This window comes from Sus scrofa, chromosome 10, assembly GCF_054392235.1.
Source record: "Sus scrofa isolate SSC_HxYL_T2T_F1_AM1 chromosome 10, Sscrofa_HxYL_maternal_Yorkshire_Landrace_v2.0, whole genome shotgun sequence".
Taxonomy (NCBI): Eukaryota; Metazoa; Chordata; class Mammalia; order Artiodactyla; family Suidae; genus Sus; species Sus scrofa.
The window spans coordinates 75,846,940-75,868,487 of record NC_139392.1 but is presented as its reverse complement, the minus strand read 5'-3'; the positions used below and the strand labels follow the sequence as shown (position 1 = coordinate 75,868,487).

General features: G+C 40.8%; 1 protein-coding gene across 2 annotated transcripts in view; it reads left to right on the top strand.

Moving 5' to 3' along the window:
- The window catches only part of APBB1IP (amyloid beta precursor protein binding family B member 1 interacting protein), a 115,300-nt gene that overhangs the window by 52,903 nt on the left and 40,849 nt on the right, over window positions 1-21,548 (top strand). For both annotated transcript variants that reach the window (XR_014818010.1, XM_003130751.7), the window contains exons 2-7: window positions 377-448; window positions 4,958-5,042; window positions 8,427-8,716; window positions 10,937-11,014; window positions 16,025-16,184; window positions 18,310-18,431. Coding sequence is in view for 1 of the 2 variants with exons in the window: in XM_003130751.7 (XP_003130799.4) it covers window positions 377-448; window positions 4,958-5,042; window positions 8,427-8,716; window positions 10,937-11,014; window positions 16,025-16,184; window positions 18,310-18,431 (807 nt within the window). In the remaining variant the exon portion in view is untranslated. The remainder of the gene's footprint in view (window positions 1-376; window positions 449-4,957; window positions 5,043-8,426; window positions 8,717-10,936; window positions 11,015-16,024; window positions 16,185-18,309; window positions 18,432-21,548) is intronic.

The window sequence follows — 21,548 nt, the reverse complement described above, 5'->3', positions numbered from 1 at the left end:
GGTTTTTAAATGCAAATGAAGTTTTATGTGTCTCTGATGCAGTCACCTTTCTTCTTTTCCAATCAGGATGTCCTATGGTGACATGAATTCCTGAATGACACTGCCTTTGTCCACTTGGCCCCCAAGAGACTAGTTCCATCTGGAAAAACAAAGTCCAATTGTCACTCTGAGCCATTTCCTAGGGTTCAGTTCAATTCAGTTTTGGGCCAAGGCACATTGGAGAGAGGTCAGGCATGGAACTTCAGACTCCCCAGCCTTCTCTTCTTGACTTGCTTGCCTGTGCATGAGGTTTTGTGGGGAAAGAAAGAGATGGGACAGTTATCCAAGGATCAGGCTTTTATTAGACTGTTTATATCTGGATTTCTTCCTTTTTCAGATGGGTGAGTCAAACGAAGATATAGACCAAATGTTCAGCAATTTGCTGGGAGAGATGGATCTTCTGACCCAGGTAAATTCTCCTTCTTAACTTTCAAATTAGAAAAAATGGGATTCTAGAGTTTGATTTTAATATAAGAAGGCTGTCTTTTTTAAAGGACTGGAAATTGACATTATGTGTTCCCGGTGTAACTGTGACAGTGGTAGGGGAAAAAATAAAGCTTTTTTCCTCATTATACCCTTTTGAGTTCAGTGAATTGAATACATACTCACATATGCATTCTGTTATGGCAATTCTCATGCTCATTATGTCCAAATATTTATTTAGCCAATGGAAGAAAGCCCCTAGACAAACCTTCCGCAACCACCACCGCCACTGAAAGATTTCCCCTGCAGTTACTTTTATGTAAAGACTAGTCAGCTCATCATTATCATCACCTAGTATTCCTAAATAAGATAGGGATCTTAACATTTTCTCCAAAATAAATGAAGAATCACCTGTGCTTTTTAAAAATATTTATTTTAGGAAAAATAAATCAATATTAGTTAGCATTTCCTTTATATTCCATATAAAATTCAAGAAAGTTTAGGTGCTATGAAAGAAGAGACAAAATATGATTGTCTCATAAGCTTAGAGAAAAGGGTGAACGTTAGGGTGGTAACCACATTTCTGTAGATGAGAAGACTCATTTTCCTCCCATGAAGGAGGAAGGTTTGAGAGAACATCTGTGGTCCCACCGTCCATTCACTCACTCCTGCTCCATAGAGGAACAAATGTTCTGATTGGTCAGAGCCTAGGATTTTCATAGTTGAGTATTGTTACTCTAACTCAAGAGTAAGAATGGACCAGTCAAAGTGTCTTGAGTCTGCCTTTGAGACAGTCTGAGACCTGGGACCTGGGACCCTTGGCTGCAGTGGCTGTGGTGCTTGCCCCTGGACAAATGTCTCTTTGAACAGTGGAATAACAAGGAAACTCATTATAATAAGGACTAAAAATAATTGTGTGCATGCACAGTTGGGGCAAATCATCAACAAGAAGATACAAAAAAAAAAAAAAAAAAACCTAAAAAACCAGCCACCACTTCTGAAGAGCTGAGAGTGAAAACAGGGTACTGTGCCTGTCCCCTGCACACTATACCACTAAAAGGAGTGGGCAGACCACCCAAGCCACCCCTCTTCCCGATTCCTAGACCGGCCCCTACCCTCATCCCATTATAAGGACCAGCTTGCCCCCTGGCGGAGAGCAAGTGAACAAGGGAAGCTGCTGCTTGTCTTTGCTCCCTCCTTGCCCCAGCAGGGGTCCCAGTAAAGACTTGCCTGAACCTTGCCTGTCCTCCTATCAATTTCTGTTGATTAAGGAAGCCAAGAACCCTGAACAGTAACACCTTCACTTGAAGCCCTTCTGGTTTTTTATCTTTCCTTGTTGTGCTCAAGTGAGTGAGGGTTTGCTTGGCTAAAACTGGTTCCCCAACAGGTTGGTCAGGGTAAAGTAAATGTCAAGGTAAAGGCCCCACTTTGTCCCTGAGTCTAAAGTCTGTTTGTTCTTTGAATTGGCCATTGTCAACTGCCCTTGGGGATTATTGCGTATCTTCCCAGCCATTAGCAAAGTTTGTCTTGTGATCCGCATTCGTGAATTCTGTACCTGTTCTGTAGTTTGAAACTAGGGTGTGGTTGAGATGGATAGATTAGCCATAGGCTTCCTAGTTTTTCAAAATAAGCAGAAATCAAGGGAACTACATTATAATCATGACAGTCATGTGATTTTTGCTTTTTTATTTTGAAACAATTTCAAGCTTTAAGTTAAAGAATAATGCAAAGAACTCCCATTTACTTTTCTCCCAGATTTCCATTAATATGTTACTCTATCCCCCCTTTTTTGTCTCTTTTTCTTTATCTCTGTGTGTGTGTTTTTTTGTATGTGTGTATATCTATACACACACAGTCTAGAAACCAGTACCTATATTGACTGGATTTTTTGTGGGGAAGGGGAACAAAGCCATTTGTACTGACTCTATATGAAAATTTCAAATACCCAAATAGCCAGAGAACTATGAAAAAGAAGAGTAATGGCATGTTAACACAGATTCATGAAATAGAATTAGATACAAAATATAGATAGAAAATTAAAATCTAATCAAAGTGGCATTCTCCATGAGTAAGGAAAAAAAAAGAATTATTTAATAAATCTTGTTGGGATGGCACATCTAAAAAATCAAAAGCCTAAAGTCTACCTCACCCTTTATACCAAGATGAGTTCCATGAATCAAAGATCTAAATATATGAAATATTTCAGGAGATAACATGAGAGAAATGTTTGCACAATCTGAAGATGTGGGCAGCTTTCCTAAGCGAGCTATGACACCCACAAGCCATCAAAGAAAAAATGAAATATTTAAATATGTAAAAACTTCACATTCTCCATGGCAAAAAAATAAAACTGGCATAGTGATACCAGCAATAAACAAAAACAACGCTGCTTTGTTGGTCACCGTTGGAGATTGCCAGAGCATTAACGTATCACTCTGAAAACTGATAAAGGAGAGAATCAAGCATCTATCTCTATGTCTTTTTATCGTCCTGGTCAAATGGTATTTCAGAGTGAACAAATAGTTGATGAGAGCAAGTTCTTCTTTATGGAGGAATTCCAGTTAAACATGGAAAAGAATGAAGAATTAGAAAATCAACCTTATGCAACTTCTAATAACATACATTTTCAAGCATATGGTTTTTAAGGAGGTTCATATAGAACAGTGTTCCCCAACTTCAGTCTTTCACATATAACCTTAGTGATTTTTTTTTTGCCTGCCTGCCTATTTTCTTAATATTTGTCTTTTATTGATTTCTTAAACGTCATTACAAGTTAAATATTCCCACTTAATTTTTTCTTGATAAACATCCAAATAGATACACAGTAATTTATGTTTTAATGTTTGTGATTTTTGTATGCGACCTAAAATCATTTGACAGGCCACACCAGACCGAGAAAAATGCTGCCTTCTTTACTTCATGTTGGACTTTGAGTGACTTTGCTGTGGCTAAAGGTGCTCCTTCCTAAAACCAGTTTCCTTTCTGTTCTTTCCCTCCCTCCACATTTTACCTAAAGCCTGTTATATCACACATTTTTAGATTCACATTTTGTTTGAGAACTACTTCTAATTTCTTTAAGTAGCATGATAAATTATACTCCTGAGACTAGAATGCATTGGCTACCCTAATTGTGATGTTCGACTTCCCAGTTAGAGCACTTAAAAACAGACTGATTAATGAATTTTTTTTTTGTACTTTGTTTTTTTGTTCTGGTATTTGTCCCGTAGTTTCTGCATTGCTTTTGCCTGCCCATTCTGTTTTTAAGAATGAATTCTGGGCTTGCAGAATGGCTTTTTAGAATGAATTCTAGGGAGTTCCTGTTGTGGCGCAGCAGAAATGAATCTGACCAGTAACCATGAGGTTGTAGGTTTGATCCCTATCCTCGCCTAATGGACTAAGGAGCTGGGGTCACCGTGTGTGTGTGTGTGTGTGTGTGTGTGTGTGTGTGTGTGTGTGTGTGTTCGGATCCTGCGTTGCTGTGCCTGTGGCACAGGCTGACAGCTGTAGCTCCAATTCAACCCCTAGCCTGGAAACTTCATGTGCCCTCTAAAAATGAAAAAAAAAAAAAGAATGAATTCTAGAGTCACTTTTCCCTACATTTTATCCTTGATTCTGACTTGCTTAGGTCTTTTTTCTTTTAACTTCATCTTAATTAACGGTCTTTTTATCCTACTTATAACAGGTTATATTTCATTAATTTATTCTCAAACATATAATGATGGGTTTCCTTCAGAAATTTAAGATATAAACAAGGATATTATTTACCAAATTAGAGTAACATCAAAGGATGCACTCACAGTCATGAAAACATTCATGATTAGAAACAGGTGAAATCACTTCTCAAACTATGGATGTAAAAATATTTTTTAAATTTAAGTAACATAGTGTAGCTTTTAAATCATACAAGAAGGCACTTTTTCCATTTAAAAAGTAACGTTATTTACCAAATCACCTTACGCTGTCTTAATTTCTTCCTAACAAGCATTACATTAAATAAGAGTAACAACATTCACAGTTCACTGTATCCTGGCAGACGGCATCCTGAAACAGCCTTTATCTTTGAGTGACTAAACACTCCTTTCTTTAATGTCATAACTTAAGTCCTTATAAAATTGTATATAGTGTTTGTGTCACAAATGCATTATTACAGGAAGTTTTTTGTTGTTTATAGAAAGGAATGACCTCCTTCTCATCAGTCTCAGTTGACCTGTTTCCAGATGTACCTTTTAGAATAATTTTTAACGTTTCATTTAAAAAAATTTTTTTAATTGAAGTATAGTTGATTTACCATGTTGTGTTAGAACTTTTCATTTTCTGTAGGGAAAAAAATCAGCGGAAACATGTGCAAGTAAGAATATAGTTTTTAAAGAACATATTTAGAGAGAAAATGTGTAAACAGCAAATGATTTTTTTTTTTTTTTACTTAATGATTAAATTGCACTGTAAAAATGTCAATACCTTGAATAACTTTGAGGATGGGGATCTCTTTTCACAGAGTTTAGGAGTGGACACTCTCCCTCTTCCAGAACCCAAGCCCGGAGCTGAATTTAACTATAGTGTGGGTTTTAAGGATTTAAACGGTAAGCATAATTTCTTTTCTTATGTAATTTGAAATCATAACAATGACTAAAACGCAAAATTTAGGGAAGCTAGACATCATGACAAGTATAATTTTTCAAGTCCTGAATTTCATTCAGATTGTGTTTTATTGTGTTTGCGGTGAATTGAGAGGCCAAGGAGTTTTTTGGGTTTTTTTTTTTTACCTATAATGAAAAGGAACACCATTCTGCATTTGTAGAATATCTCAAAACTATCTAATTTTTTTAAAAAGTAAAGAGAGTTTCTTCTTATCCCTAAACCATTAGAAGAATAAAGTACAGTAGTATAAGAAAATATTAAAAAGGAGATGTTCCTTCAAGAGTATTAATGAACTGCCCATTTCATAATGATTGATAATACATGAATAGATGATGTTTCAAATATATTTTAATTCATATATATTTGCTCTGTTTGATATTTTTGTTCTCCCAGAGATCATGTTCCTTTATTAATGGAAGTCTCTCTTCCTGTTTAGTGCATTGACAGTCTTTACCCCGTGTGCTATTCAAATTATAATGAATCTTGAAGTAATTGCTTCCAAATTAATGAGAATTCACTGCAAAAGAGTTTCTAAAGACTTGCAGTGCCTTCCTAAAGAATGAAAGACAAAATATTAGAGAGGCCTGGTTACAGAAATCCAGAGTTCCAAGTTTTATTTCCATCACTTACTGGGTTCCTTTGTATCTGTCATTTTCAATAGTTTTTTGATAAGCCCTTAAGGTGCCAATACCTGTATCTCGATAAATTATAATACATCCTTTCTGATTTCCTTTTTCCTACCCTCTTTTCTGTTTGCCGTGTAAACTTACTGATTTCTGTCAGTGATTTTTTTTGCAGCATGGAATGATGGCAGCATTCATGAAGTTTCAAAAACCCAACACACTTTTGTGAAATTATGACATTAATAGAAAACATATACTGGCACTTATGAATAATGCAGATTTCCTTGACACACTCATTGTAGCTAAATACTTTAATCAGTTCAATTAAAATTAAAATTGAGTCAGAGTTCCCTTGTGGTGCAGCAGGTTAAGGATCCAGTGTTGTCACTACGGTAGCTTGGGTCCCTGCGGTAGCAGGGGTTCAATCCCTGGCCCAGGAATTTCTACATGCCTCTGGCACAGCCCAAAAAAAAAAAAAAAAAAATCGAAAAAATTAGAACTTAATAAATAATTTAGCTGTGGTCAACTCAACTAATGCTTTGGAGGTGCTTGGTACCTGGTATCCTGAAAATGACAAAAACAAAGAGACCCAGTAATATATAAACATAGTAATGTTAAAGTACAATGACAAGAAAGTCATGTCATTAAGGAGATAAGATCATAAAAAAGTACCGATGTGTACTGAATATTAAATTTTTTAGAAATTAGAATAGGAATGACTTTTTTTACTGTCTTCATTTACAGCATTGCTTAAAATGAGTCAAATATTTCACCCAATGTCATTCAGAGAGTAAGTGCCAAACTTCTGAACAGAATCCCCAGTTCCTTATCACTCAATTCCGTACAATCTGTTTAGGATTATAATTTGCTTCAGAAGTTGTTAATGTAAGTGGGAGTTCCCGTCATGGCACAGTGGTTAACGAATCCGACTAGGAACCATGAGGTTGTGGGTTCGGTCCCTGCCCTTGCTCAGTGGGTTAAGGATCCGGCGTTGCCGTGAGCTGTGGTGTAGGTTGCAGACGCGGCTCGGATCCCGCGTTGCTGTGGCTCTGGCGTAGGCCTGTGGCTATAGCTCCGATTCGATCCCTAGCCTGGGAACCTCCATATGCCGCGGGAGCAGCCCAAAGAAATAGCAAAAAAAAAAAAGAAGTTGTTAATGTAAGTGTTATTGTGGGAATTTTGCCCCTGAAAAATTTACAAAGGATGAAAATCATTTGCTTATGTGTCAACTGTCTCAATGTCGTTGATACCCCTAGAAAATTGTGAACATGCTTCATTAGTTCGACATATATTTTCTGAGATTTTAAAAATTAATTTCACTTAATTTTATGAAAAAGTTATATGCAAAAAAATGGTGGCTTAGAAGGAAATGAACCCTTTACACAGTTAGGAGAGCCACACTTCAGTCCAGTTGTTGTACTTTGAACTGTGAGCATTAAAGTAACATGCTCCGCGGTGTTCATGATGATGATGTTGCCAATAAAGTATTTCACCATGCCCTGTGCTCATTTGTTCGTGAGTAGGAATCATTTCCACTGCCTCCATGTCCTCACTCCAGCGCACACTGCACAAAGCCGCTAGAATTTTCTTCCTCACGAGCACTTCCACCCTGCCCATCCCTTGCTCATTATACTCACCATCCGGTGACTGCCCAAGTGGCAAGCCAGCACAGCTCAGGGGCATGGCTCTGTGTATGCCACATGGTCTGAGCAACTTTCAGCATCATGTGTCTGATCTCCACAGTAATCTCACACATGGAAGAAAGTCCAGTGAAAACCATCCTTGCTCACCCTCTGAAAATCCAGGTCTGCCTTTCCTTTAAGAATGAACCCCCAGCTCACTGTCTTATGAAGTCTTTACCGTAAAAATTTAATTTTTTGGAGTGCCTGTCCTGGCTCAGCAGTAACGAACCCAGCTAGGATATGTGAGGATGCAAGTTTGATCCCTGGCCTCGCAGTGGGTCGAGGATCTGGCATTGCCACGAGCAGTGATGGAGGTCGCAGGTGCAGCTCAGATCCCGAGTTACTGTGGCTGTGGCGTAGGCCCTTTATATATATATGTAAATTCTAGTTGGTGGAGACCTACTTTCTTCCAAATATATTTGGGGCTCTCTCTGCCCTCCAAAGACCTGTGGAGAACTTTCCATCCGTTTCCATCCTCTCCCCTCCCTGCCTTTCTAAAACTCTTAAGATCTTCGTCCAGAATGTGCAAAAATTCAAATCATGTGCTTAGATTTGACTTTATAGATGAAGAAGCCCTTCAGCGTGGGGAAGATATTTTCCCTCTTTTCTTTTTTGGAGGGTAAGAAATTTTTGGAGCTTTATTGAGGTTTAATTGACACATAAAATTGTAAGACATCTAAAGTGAACATCATGCTGATTTGATGTGCATTGTAAAAGGATGTCCCCCATCAAGCTAATTAACACATCCATCACCTCATTCATGTATTGACTTTTTTTTTAAGTGAGAACATTTAAATTCTACTCTCTCAGCAAATTTCAGTTATACAATCCAATGCTTTTAGCTGTAGTCACTATGTTATACTTAGATCCTAAAGTTCCTACCCTTTACCAGCCTCTTCCTATTTCCCCATTGCCAGTCCCTTACAACTGGTACTCAGATTTACTCTTGAAAGTTGACCTGTGTTCAGTTTTTCCAGGTATGAGTCCTTATTTGATCCTCAATATGATTTTTCCCTATTAGAGTCCTTAAATGCACTGGAAGACCAAGATTTAGATGCTCTCATGGCGGATCTGGTCGCAGACATAAGTGAAGCTGAGCAGAGGACAATCCAGGCGCAGAAAGAGTCCTCTCAGAATCGACCTCACTCAGCATCTCTGGATGTACTGAGTTTCAGTGGTGCAGCTTCTCTTGGGTACAGGGCAGATGCTGCAGCCAGTTTTGGCCAGTATGAAGATGACTTGCCACCTCCACCAGCTGATCCCATGCTTGACCTTCCTCTGCCACCACCACCGCCTGAACCTCTCTCTCAGGTAGGTCCGTGGGACCAGGGAGGGCAGGACTCTTGACCTCTGCCTTTCTTCAGAGTGACAGTTCCGGAGTTCCCATTGCAGCCCAGCAGTAATGAATTTGACGAGCATCCATGAGGACATGGGTTTGATCCCTGGCCTCGCTCAGTGGGTTAAGGATCTGGCATTCTGCGAGCTGTAAGTGTAGGTCACAGACATGGCTCAGATCTGGTGTTGCTGTGGTTGTGGTGTAGGCCAGCAGCTGCAGCTCTGATTTGATCCCTAGCCTGGGAACTTCCATATGCCATGGGTGCAGCCCTAAAAAGACAAAGCAAAAAAAAAGTAACAGTTCCATTCATAAGTTTGTGCTCCTGGAGCTCTGAGATACTAAGAAACAGGTCTTGGATGTGTTCATTGCAAAGCCAGAGTCTCCATTAGAGGACACATTGGTGAGTATAAAGAACATATTAGGGGCATATTCAGGCATTACTTTCAGTTTGGCTAAAATCTGTATTTGTAGACATCTTTCCCTGGTAATACTCAACCTTTGGGGAGGTGCTGTTTTATGAACTTGGTATGAACTGTGGAAATGATTTATATATGTCTGTGTCCCTGGTCCTAGCCCAGGTCATAAAAAATAGGACGCATTCCTTACATATTTCTGAATTAAACTAAATGGAATGTTGCCAAGTTTGGTACCTGGGTTCAATATGGCAGTGACATCTGTGTACCCCTTAATAAATTGTAGTTAGGAGGGGTGCTGTGGAGCAGGTGGGTGAAGAATGTTTGATATTAATAGATTTCCAAATTTGGGGAAGACAAACAATATGTATACGGTATTATACATCCGATCCCCAGAACCTTCGACTGTCACCTCTGTGTTTTCTCTATTCCCAGCCCCTGACAACCACCATTCCCCTCTCCATTCCTATGAGTTCAGCTTTTTTAGATTCTCACACAGAAGTGAGATCACACCCTATCTGTCTTTCTCTGTCTGACTTACCTCACGTAGCATAATGCCCTCGAGGTTCAGCCATATTGTCACAAATGGCAGGATTTCTTCTTTCTTCCCAGTAGATAATGTCCCGCTGTATATAGACACCACATTTTCTTTATCTCCACATCATCAACAGACACTCAGGTTGTTTCCATGTCTTGGCTGTTGTGAATAATGCCGCAGTGGACATGGGAGGCAGGTCTCTTCAGGATGTGATTTCATTTTCTTTGGATAAATACCCAGGAGTGGACTTGCTGGATCATATGGCAGTTCTATCTGTAGGTTTTTGAAGAGGCTCCGTACTGTTTCCCGTAATGGCTGTACCTATTTACATTCCCACCAACAGTGCACGAGGGTTCCTGTTTTTTTCACTTCCTCAGCAGCACTTGTTACCTCTTGTCTTTGGTAACAGCCACCCTAAAGAGCAGAGGCTCTGAATAAAGAGTCCATGAAGATTTTAAGGAGGCCCCGTTCCCAACTGTATGCAAAGTTGAATGCGGATTTGAAGCTTTATGGGCGTCTTTGCTTTCAATATGTTCCTCGAGGGGTTTGTGGTTCGAAAACAATGTAAGAACTGCTGGTATAAGAAGATACATGTCTACTTTCAAGTAATTAAAAATGTCACCATTTCTTTATCATTATCAATAGGTAGAAGGGCCTCAACAATCCTATTCTCAGAATATTAACAAATAAACATTAAAGGGCTTTGGGCCCATAAAATATTTCACTCTCTTTTCTGCCTGCTCACATGTGTTTGTCAGTGGGTTCGTTCGTTCTTTCTTTCTGGTGAATTATAGGTTTAAGTTTGTGTCTAAGTCTTTTAATTTGGGGAGAGTTAAGGACCCCTTTAGGAATCTAATAAAAACTGAGGATCCCAGAAAACACCTACTCACCCAAGAGAAGGCATATAATTTCAGGAAGTGCTCAAATCCCTGGAGATTCACCTAGAGATTCCTCAGGTGAGACCCAATTTTAAGTCAGACAGAGATTTTTCTCAGACTGAATGTGTGAAGCTTTGAATCATCGTGTCATCTTTTACGTTACTCTTCTTAAGATACAAAGGGTGACTATCTTCGGTATCTCTGGGTTGACGACTTCTTTTACAAATTCTGAAAATCGATCTGTGAAATTTGGTGCCCTCTAATACAGCCTTTTGTCAACGTAAAATAACTGAGACACCACGATGTCCTGGTACTCACCTGCTCGTGTTGTTAATGGACTGTGCTGAATGTTTTGCCATTTTACAGGAAGAAAAAGAATCCCAAGCCAAGGCTGATAAAATTAAGCTGGCACTGGAAAAACTGAAGGAGGCCAAGGTTAAGAAGGTAAACTGTGAATCAGCTGTGTGTGGGGCAGTCCAAATCAGTGACATTTTATTATGCTGAAGGAAAAAAAAAAAAGTTTAATTTCCAGTGGTGCTTTGCAAAGAGGTGTATTTTTTTTTAATTTAAGGGCAAAGATAAATTATATAGTTATTCCTTCTATGACATCAGTTGGCTTATTTGTGATTGATAAATAGGGAACCCATGTTAATGTAAATGTGGACGTTGCCAAGTCTCTACCCTCAGGGCTCCCTCCCCTAAGGATGCTGTCCAGGTTCTGCTCACTCTTGGGTAATTGCAGGTGGCTCCCCTTTCTGGGCCCTACCTCCTTGCCCCATCTCCAGGGAAGCTCGTCCAGGAATTTTTGGGTTTTCTTCATTGATGCATGCTCACCTCATGGAACAGGTGCCAGGGGTACAGAGAGATGAACCAGTCAGGTGAGATTCCTGCTTGTGTAGAGTTAAATGCTAGCAGGGGAGAAAAGTGCTATGAAGAAAATAAAGCAGAGAGGAGTGATGGTGCCCAAGAGACTCTTTTTTTTTTTTTTTTTTTTTAACTGAGGTAACATTGGTTTACAACATTATGTAAGTTTCTCATGTGTGCAACCTTGTATTTCTACTTCTGCACACCCTACAGTGTGCTCACCACCAAAAATTTAGCTTCCGTTCCTCACCATGCAGTTGGTCCCCTTTACTCCTGGAGTAAGAGGGAAAATGGGAGGAGTTGAGGTCAGAGACACAGGCAGGACCACACGGTCGCACAGGCCTAAAGAGTCTAGAACATATTGTAAGTGCAGTGGGAAGTCATTTCAGGGCTTGTAACCAGGGATAATATATGGTTTTTAAAGACCATTCTGGCTGTTTTGTGGAAAGTGGATTGTCAGGGAAAGGGCGAGAGCAGGTTGACTCCATCTCTAGCCGTCTCGACCACAGGACCGCACAGAAGACAAATGTGTCTCGAACTGAGTTACAGGTGGTGGTAGTTGAAGCTGGGCTGTCCTGGGCTACTGATGTTACCTTTGAGGATAAAAACACAAAAGAAAAGGAGTACAACTAAAATTTATAATTAGTCTGATTATTTTAAACCAGTGGATTGTTTATAAAATGGGGGCCATGTTGGAAATAGTATCAGAGGAGAAATGGAAAGAGAAGTTGACTTTAGATTAAAAAGGAGAACAACTAGCATATTGGGTCCTTTTGCATAACTGGAGATTCAGAGACTAGGGAGGCGAGGGCGGTATTTCTACTGTAGATCAGAAGGGAGAGAACTTTGGCAAAATGTATTTGAGGTGAATTGTAACAGTAGCAAAAAGGGCGGTATTTCTACTGTAGATCAGAAGGGAGAGAACTTTGGCAAAATGTATTTGAGGTGAATTGTAACAGTAGCAAAAAGCACCACCTGCCTGTAGTCAGTAAAGAAGCTGTAAAACAAAAGTTGCTCTGATCAGTGGGAGAGGAAAGAAAATTAAAAAGCCAAGTTGTATATTTGTTCTGACTTCAGAGGCTCTGGGCATATTTCTTAAAACATAAGGCTGTGTGGCACAGGACATTTAAAAAAATAACTGAGACATACTCATTTGTTAATAAAGTAATCAAGATATACTCCCACACAATCGCCTTTGTTAAGGGATGAAAATCAGGTCTGCCTGGAGTTCTGTGGGGTGTGGACCTCAGTTTGGATCGTGAATGATGCACACAGTTTGTGATACAAAGCTTTTGGAACTGGAACCAGAATCTAACTCATTGATTTTATTTGCTTCTTTGTTTTAAAGCTCTGTGACACAAGAGAACAAATTCCATTTGTAAATTTTATTATAGAAGAAAATATATGTATGTGTGTATATATTAATACTTAAATGTATTAAATGATTTAGGACTAGGATATTCTTGTATTTATTAGTTTTCAAAATAAAAAGAAGAAATGATAAAAACCAGTACATCTTTATTATGATAGATTAGAAAGGAGAGGTTTTTTCATTCTTGAATCATTTTACCCTATATCATGTAAAGTTGACATGAAAAGCCCTTAGCTTGCTGAATCACATAACTGTGATTTAGGGTGTCACGCGTTGGTGATAGAACTCCTCTTGAGCTTATAAATGTGAAGAAAGCTATGAAGTAAATATGATTTCTTCTTGCTAAAAGTCACCAGCCTTCTCTTGTTTTTCTTTCTCAGTTTTGTACTTGTGGACATTCAAAACTACATGTGGATTAAATTTAGTGTGCAATTTCTGCCAGGAAAAAAAAAAAAAAACAAAACAAACCCAAAACCCTTTCATCATTGCATCATTGTCAAATTATGTGGTTTAGGGTTTTTCCTCTCTTCAAGAACATAACACCAAGACATGCTTTATTTTTTCAGGAATTCCTAAGCAAGAATGAAATGTGGTCAGACATCACTAATTTTTCTATTGGGAAAATTGTCTTCTAGATCCTAACATTGGTAGTGTTTCTTAGAACATGTAGCTGCTTTATAGCAATAGTCCTCAGCAGAGAGCAGCAGGTGTGCCTTCCACAGAAAATAAGTCATGGTAATTCCGCTATGTGAGGAATCTCTCTTTCCATGTAACCCTCCATGCCTGATTTCAGAGGTCAGATGAATGTGTCTTTGACACAGTGGTACTTGAGCCTGTTGTTGTAAATACATCAAAAGCTGAACATACAACAAAAACAACTGTCCAGCTAGAGGTTTCTGGGCTACAAGTTTTTAAGGGGAAAAAAGTATTCTTTGTACAAGCCTGGAATAGAGGTCTAATTTGCATGGTCCCAGGAGGAAGAAATGCACTTTTATTGCCAATGTCTGCATTTAGCTCTCAGAGTGCCTGTGTGGGAGAAGAACCAGGATTGCTTCAACTTATGTCCTTGCCTGCTCCTCACCCACATTCTCATCACTACCCACCCCCTTGGCTGCTGTCAGTAACTCTGCACAGCAGTCCACAGGAACTGCGCTCTTCCCTATTAACTACCCAGTGTTTTCAAGATCCGATTGGGTGAAAGTGGGACTGGAGGGGCAGTTTACCTGCTGCTCAGAATCTAACCCAAAATTTGGGGGAGGAAGAATTGTTACTAGGGGTTTTTCTCTCCATTCCAGCCAAACACTTTTTTAATAATAATGAGCCACATTGGTGAATAACCAGGACCGACCTCAGACAGCAGAAGAGGTAGAACCTTAACTACTTTATGCTTCTCTTTTCAAGTTAGAATAGAAATTTACACAGGTGTCAGGTGGTTCTGTTTGATGATATTTCTGGGAATTCTCTGCTGGAGGTATGTGAGGTAGCCGCAGGCACCCCAGGCTGGAGGTTGGGCAAGGAGTGTCTGGAAAGGGAGAGGCAGCCCCCCGACACACACACACACTTCTGTGTGGCACACAAAGATAGACTCTAATAGTAGAGGTAACTCCCCCCCCCTTTTTTTTTTTTTGGTCTTTTTAGGGCGGCACCGCAGCATATGGAGATTCCCAGGCTAGGAGTCGAATTGGAGCTACAGCTGCCAGCCTACACCACAGTCATAGCAACATGGGATCTGAGCCGCGTTTGCTACCTACACCACAGCTCACGGCAACACCAGATCCTCAATCCACTGAGTGGGACCAGGGATCAAACCCGTGTCCTCATGGATACTACTGGGGTTCATTACTGCTCAGCCACAAAAGGAACTCCGAGCTAATTCCCTCTTAATGAGGTGATAGGAGTAGTGATCTTGCTGAAGACTAAAATACGAACATAGGTTATAGGAAATCTTCCCCTAAACCTGTGTCAAGTGGGTGCATTTCCACTGTTCCTTTTGAGGACAGGATGTATAGCAGCATTATAACCTGTAGCACTCATAAATAACAACTACTGTGATTAAAAATATGCTAAAAATACTCAAATGTCAAAGAAAATCCAAATCCTCTTTACTTCATGAACTAATTGTTTCGTTTGTTTGATTGTTTTTTCTTTTTTACCATCATACCTGCAGCATATGGAAGTTCCCAGGCTAGGTGTCAAATCAGATCTGCAGCTCCAGCCACAGTAATGCTGGATCCAGGCTACATCCTCAAACTACACTATAGCTTGTGGCAACACCAGATCCTTAACCCACTGAGCAAGGCCAGGGATCAAACCTGCATCCTCAAGGACACAATGTTGAGTTCTTAACCCACTGAGCCACAATGGGAACTCCAATTCTGTTATTTTGCATTAGAATCTTAGGGATCGGAAATTTTAATAACCTTGGCAAGTTGTCTGGGAAATATCAATGAAATCTTTTGTCTTTATTGAAGATGAGTAAGTTCTGCTCCCACTTAACCCTCCAGATTTGAAATGAGATAGCTACCAATTTGACTGCGGACTCAATGCAGTAGAATTTTTTAATGGAATGAAAAATAAATTATATCACTAGTTTGCCTGCATGCCATCACAATAGCTTTTTCTCAGTCTCCGTTGATTTGGTTTAATCCACCTATAATCCAGTGTGTTCTTCTGTGACTCCACCTGCCTTCTCAGTAAGACCCCTCGGTGACACTGTGTCACCCTGTACCCCCCCACACCTTCAAAGAATTGTAGATTAACTAGTTTGCTTTTATCTGTGTCTCAGAACTCCTGGGTTACATGAAATGGGACTCAACTGCAGTTAAGCAAGAGCGAAGTATTTATTATAAAGATACACGCTGCTTCTGGGCTGCGGGACGAACAAGTGCTAGAAAGATGTCAGGAAGGCAGGCAGTCAGCACTTCTTTGGTTCTCTTGGTTTTCTGTCTCCCTCACCAGAATACAGAGTCTTTGAAGTCTAGACAAGGGCTTTGCTTACTCTGTGTTTATTTCCATTTTTGCAAATTGGTTTCTCTACATCCATATTCGTAGCACCTTACACAAGTGCTTGTCATATGAGTGAATTCATACTGGATGCGTTTGCGGGACACCTTCTTACTTAAATTCACAAAGGCAGTGTCATTTTTGAAAGCTTAACCTTCATGGATAGCCTTTCCAGTTGCTGGCATTTACTGGCTTCCCTATGACTTTGCCCTCAGCTCGTTGTCAAGGTACACATGAATGATAACAGCACAAAGTCGCTGATGGTGGATGAGCGGCAATTAGCCCGAGATGTCCTAGACAACCTTTTTGAGAAAACCCACTGCGACTGCAACGTGGATTGGTGCCTTTATGAAATATACCCAGAACTACAGATCGGTAAGTCCCATTCCCAGCGATAGGCTGCACCCCCACACACTCCCACCCCACCCCCGCACAAACCTGTGACTTTACTCTGGGTTTTGGTCTGTTCCTGAGAAGAGTTTGGTTCAAGGCTATCCAGATTGCCCACACAATCACTTTCCTTATGTCAGGTTCAGTGCTTGTCTCTTCATTTGTGGTGAAGAGACTCAGATTGGAACAGGTGGCCAGCCAGACCTTGGGGAATGTAAGTGTTACTGCTGCAACTGCCCTGGTGGATGCAAAGGGAAAGAAAGTGGCAGGATGATGCTTCTGACTGCATGCTTAGCAAGCTGAGCAGATGGGTGGGGGCCTGCGTATCTGTCAGCCAATGCCTCTTTAGAGTTTGCTTTTTTAAACTATAGGGTCAGTCTGCCATGGGTGTCATATCACTGTCCATTTCCTCTCCCCACTCACTCAATTTCTGATCCCTTCTAGTGGAAAAGCCTCAGCCCCCATAAAACAAAAGACAGTTGATAGAAATTGATGGAGTTAAAAGAAAAAGTTAAACAGAAATAGACTCACAGACACAGAAAACAAACTTATAGTTACCAAAGGGGAAAAGGGGGGGAGACTAAATTTGGAATTTGGAATTAAGAAATATACACTACCATATATAACATAGATGAACAGCAAGGACCTACTAGATAGCACAGGAAACTGTATTCCATATCTTATAATAACCTATAATGGAGAAGAATCTGAAAAAGTACATATATATGTATGACTGAGTCATTTTGCTATACACCTGAAACATTGTAAATCAGCAATACTTCAATAAACAAAATAAAAAATTGGAGTTCCCACTGTGGCACAGTGGATTAAGGATCTGGTATTGCTGCAGCTGTGGTGTAGGTTGCAGGTGCAGCGTGGATTCAGTCCCTGGCCCAGGAACTTCCATGTGCCATGGATGCAGCCAAAATTAATTAATTAAAAAATTTGAAAAAGTTACCCCCCAAAAATCCTTGAAATAAAGGAATATCTGAAAAGAAATGAATTATAAAAATACTGTTTTAATGCTCATTCTTTTTTTTTTTTAGAGCTGCACCCTCAGCATAGAGAAGTTCCCAGGCCAGGAGTCCAATCAGTGCTACAGATGCTGTGTGCTGTGCCACAGCCACAGCAACCCAGGATCCGAGCCACATCTGCAACCTACACCACAGCTCACGGCAATGCCAGATCCTTAACCCACTGAGCAAGGCCAGGGATCGAACCCACATCCTCATGGATACTGGTCGGATTCATTTCCATGGCGCCACAGTGGAACTCCTTGCTGCTCGTTCTTAATACCACTCACAGAAAAATCTGTCCCCACCCCCCACCCCCCACCGGGGGAGCTTGTTGGATACAGAATTGCCAGTTTTTAAAGCTGTGGGGGAAATGGTCTACACTGAAACACTTCTTGACGTTTTCAACTCCCTGACTCAAACGGAAATGAAAGCCCTCTAAAGGAAGGTTTAGCGTTGATTCCAACAGTTGTGCATTCTTTTTAGAGTTTTAGGGATCGGTATTTATAGTACTCATCACTTATCTGGCAATTTCGTTCATAGTTATCTGACTAATTATTGCCTCTCTGCCTTCCAGATAGAATGTTACCTCCACCTGGGACTATTTCAAATAGTCAAAGGTTCTAATATGGAGTTCCCTTCCTGGCTCAGCAGTAACAAACCTGACTAGTATCCATGAGGACACAGGCTCTATCCCTGGCCTCACTCAGTGGGTTAAGGATCTGGCATGGCCATGGCTGTGGGGTAGGCCTGGCAGTTGTGGCTCTGATACGCCCCCTACCCTGGGCACTTCCATATGCTGCAGGTGCAGCCCTTAAAAAGAAAAAAAGTTCTAATATGGAAAAAAGAGCAGTGGCTGACCATTTTCAGTATATTGTAGGTTCAACTGCCATGTTTTCTATGGAAAATAAGTTGAAGACCTGAGACCAAAGAATAAACATAAGAGAAACATTACAATGTAACATCATGTAAGACTGAGGAATTTCTGAGAACCCAGGAGAAGTATGAAGCCTTGTGTTAGCTAAGTACCAGCTTATTTCTCTGTTAGAAACTCTGATGTCTTGGGTCTGAAAGAATGCTTTTTCTTGTTTCATCAGAAAGGTTTTTTGAAGACCATGAAAATGTTGTTGAAGTCTTATCAAACTGGACAAGAGACACAGAAAATAAAGTGCTGTTTTTGGAAAAAGAGGAAAAATATGCTGTATTTAAAAACCCCCAGGTAAGAGAACTCATATATTGTTAAAACATGTAAAATATCCATTTTTTTAATGTCACCTGTGTCCTCACCACATCTCACGAAATATCACAAATACATTCCTTTCACAGAAACACAAACTCAGTTCTTAGGCCAGAGGCAAACTAGGAACCCCTTTGAGAGAGAATCATTTCGCCTCTTTTGAGTCAGCTTCCAGAATCCACCTCTCCGTTGACTGATCCTCCTCTCTTGTCCTTATATCTGTTTGGCTGCAATGTCTGCTGATGCACTCTGAGCCATTAACACTCTTATTTTAAACCTACCCTTTCCTTTGTTGTTCATATTTGGTGCTTATTGATGTTGGGATATGTAAAGAGAGTGCCCAGAAGATGTACGGCTCTACACACAGTCTACAAAGGAAAAAGCCTTGTTCTCCATATTTGAAAAAGCTTCCTCAAGCCCTGCATACAAGGGTGTCCCAGACTTGCCCCGTGGTGGTCCCCAGCCAATGGTAATTGTGCACGGTGGGCAGCGAAGTTTAGTCAGAGAATGTTACCTCCTAGCACTCACCTAGGAAATTGGTTAGAGTTAACTAGGTGAAGAGTGGATTGGAATCGAGCCTTCCAGGAGGGGGTGTGTGCCGAGTCCAAGAGGAAAGAGGGGAGTTCCTTTAGGTCCTGGGTAGTTGTACAGCTGGACCATGGGGGCGGGAAGACAGGGAGTGACAACACGTTCAGATAAACTGGTGGAAAAGAAATTGATTTGAAATAGTATATTGGTTAAAATTAAAAAAATTAAAAAAAAAACAGGTCAAAAATGAATGTTTCCAGTCACAAGTTCATGCAGTCATGACTGCATGAGATTTATTTAAAATATATTTTCTGGCTGCTTGCTCAGTTTCTGACATTTTGTTATTTTAAAAAACTCCAGGCTCAGGAGTTCCCTTCATGGCTCAGCAATTAACGAACCTGACTAGGATCCATGAGGACACAGGTTCGAACCCTGGCCTCACTCAGCAGACTAAGGATCCGGTGTTGCCGTGAGCTGTGGTGTAGGTCACAGACACAGCTCGGATCTCGTGTCTCTGTGGCTGTGGTTTAGACTGACAGCTGTAGCTCCGATTTGACCCCTAGCCTGGGAAACTTCCATATGCCATGGGTGCAGCCCCCCCCCCAAAAAAAGCAAAAATAATAATAATAAATAAATAATGAAAAATTTTAAAATCCGGGCTCAATCACCTGTGCTTACTTTGCCTGTATAGTTGTATTCTATTCTAAATTTCTTTTCTATGACGCTGCATTTTCTTGCCACCATTGGATTCAGCTTTGTGGTCATGATTGAGCTTGTTGCATGGAGTCTGCCCCACTCCTTGTGGGTGGAAAAGCTGAAGTCTAAGGTTCATTCTTGCAGAAAAATGATTTATAGAAATGCAAATGGCGAGTGAAATGCCATTCGCGGAAGGTTATGGTTTAATGGAAAATTCTGAAGCCACTAATCGCAGCCGAGGGTGGTGTTCACTGTATTCAGCCTGTGATGTGTTGTGTTTGTTTCCACCATCCCAGTGTGAGTCAGAGCTGGCGGAGGCCTGACCCCACTTAGGACGCATGGATGCTGGAACAGGTCCTGGTCTTCCTGGCTGGCCGCCGTGGCCTTAGGCCATTGGTTTACGCTCTCTTCACTCCCCAGTCCTTCACCACAAGCCCCAAAACTTTAGGAACAGATGCCAAGCAAGCCTAATTGGCTAAGAACAATATAGAGATAAAATGATAAACCTTGAAAAAATGCTGACAAATGGCCCAAAAGACTTAAAGAAGCATAAAAACTAAGCACTCCTAAATACTGAGTGCATCTGAATCCCTAAGACCTGAAAAATAAGTGCCAGGGGACATTTTGAACCAATGCGTTGTTTCTTTAGGAGTCGAGCGTTGGTGGTATAGTGGTTAGCATAGCTGCCTTCCAGAAGTCGTTAGCAGCACTCCTCGGCCAAGAACCAGGGGAAGGACTTGTAGAGAGAAGGTACAGAAGCCAAGAAAGGAAATTATTTGATTGACTAGAGCTTAAAGCCTAGTCGTGATTGACTACTTGTGATTGGGCGACCTTAGGTTTCAATTTTGTAACCCTCCAGGCTCACATTTTGGTTTGCTTATGTCAACTGCCCCGATGTTAGGGCCCCCTCAGTCCAGTGGTCTCCTTGTTTAATTAATTTGGCAGAAGTTATCTAGAAGTTCCCATTGTGGCTCAGAAGGTTAAGAACCTGACAGAGTGTCTGTGTGGATGCAGGTTTGATCCCTGGCCTCGCTCAGTGGGTTCAGAATCCAGCATTGCAGTGAGCTGTGGTATAAGTTCCAGGTGCGGCTCAGATCCTACATTGCTGTGGCTGTGGTGAAGGCCGGCAGCTATAGTTCTGATTCGACCCCTAGCCCACGAACTTCCCTATGCTGCAGGTGCAGCCCAAAAAAGAAAAAAAAAAAAAAAGAAGAAGAAGAAGAAGTTATCTATAGTAACTATCTATAGTACGATTATGGAGAGGAACCAGGTTCTGCAAATTTGTGGACCAAAAGATGCTTAATTAGGAAGGAATTCCCCTAGGATGACTGGTCTAGTACTTTAGGAGGTAATACCTCCTTTTGTTGTTTTATTTGTTTTGGTTTGGTTTTGGCTGTGGCTGTGACATACAGAAGCTCCTGGGCCAGGGATCCAACTTGCACCACAGCAGTGACAACGCCAGATCCATCCTTAACCCACTGAGCCACCAAGGAACTCTAGACCACCCCCATTCTATTCTTTTATTTTATTTTTCGCCTTTTGTCTTTTTAGGGCCACACCCGTGGCATGTGGAGGTTCCCAGGCTAAGGGTCATGTCAGAGTTTTATCTGCCCACATACACCACAGCCACAGCAACGTGGGATCCAAGCCACATCTGCGACCTACACCACAATTCATGGCAACACCGGATCCTTAACCCACTGAGCAAGGTCATGGATTGAACCCAAGTCCTCATGGACACTAGCTGGGTTGATTAACCACTGAGCCATGACAGGAACTCCAGGTCACCCCGATTTCAAATTGAGAAGCAGAGCCATGAATTCCCCTGCTGGTGGCTGTAATGCCCTAGTCCATCAAATAGCTACTTATCAGCTC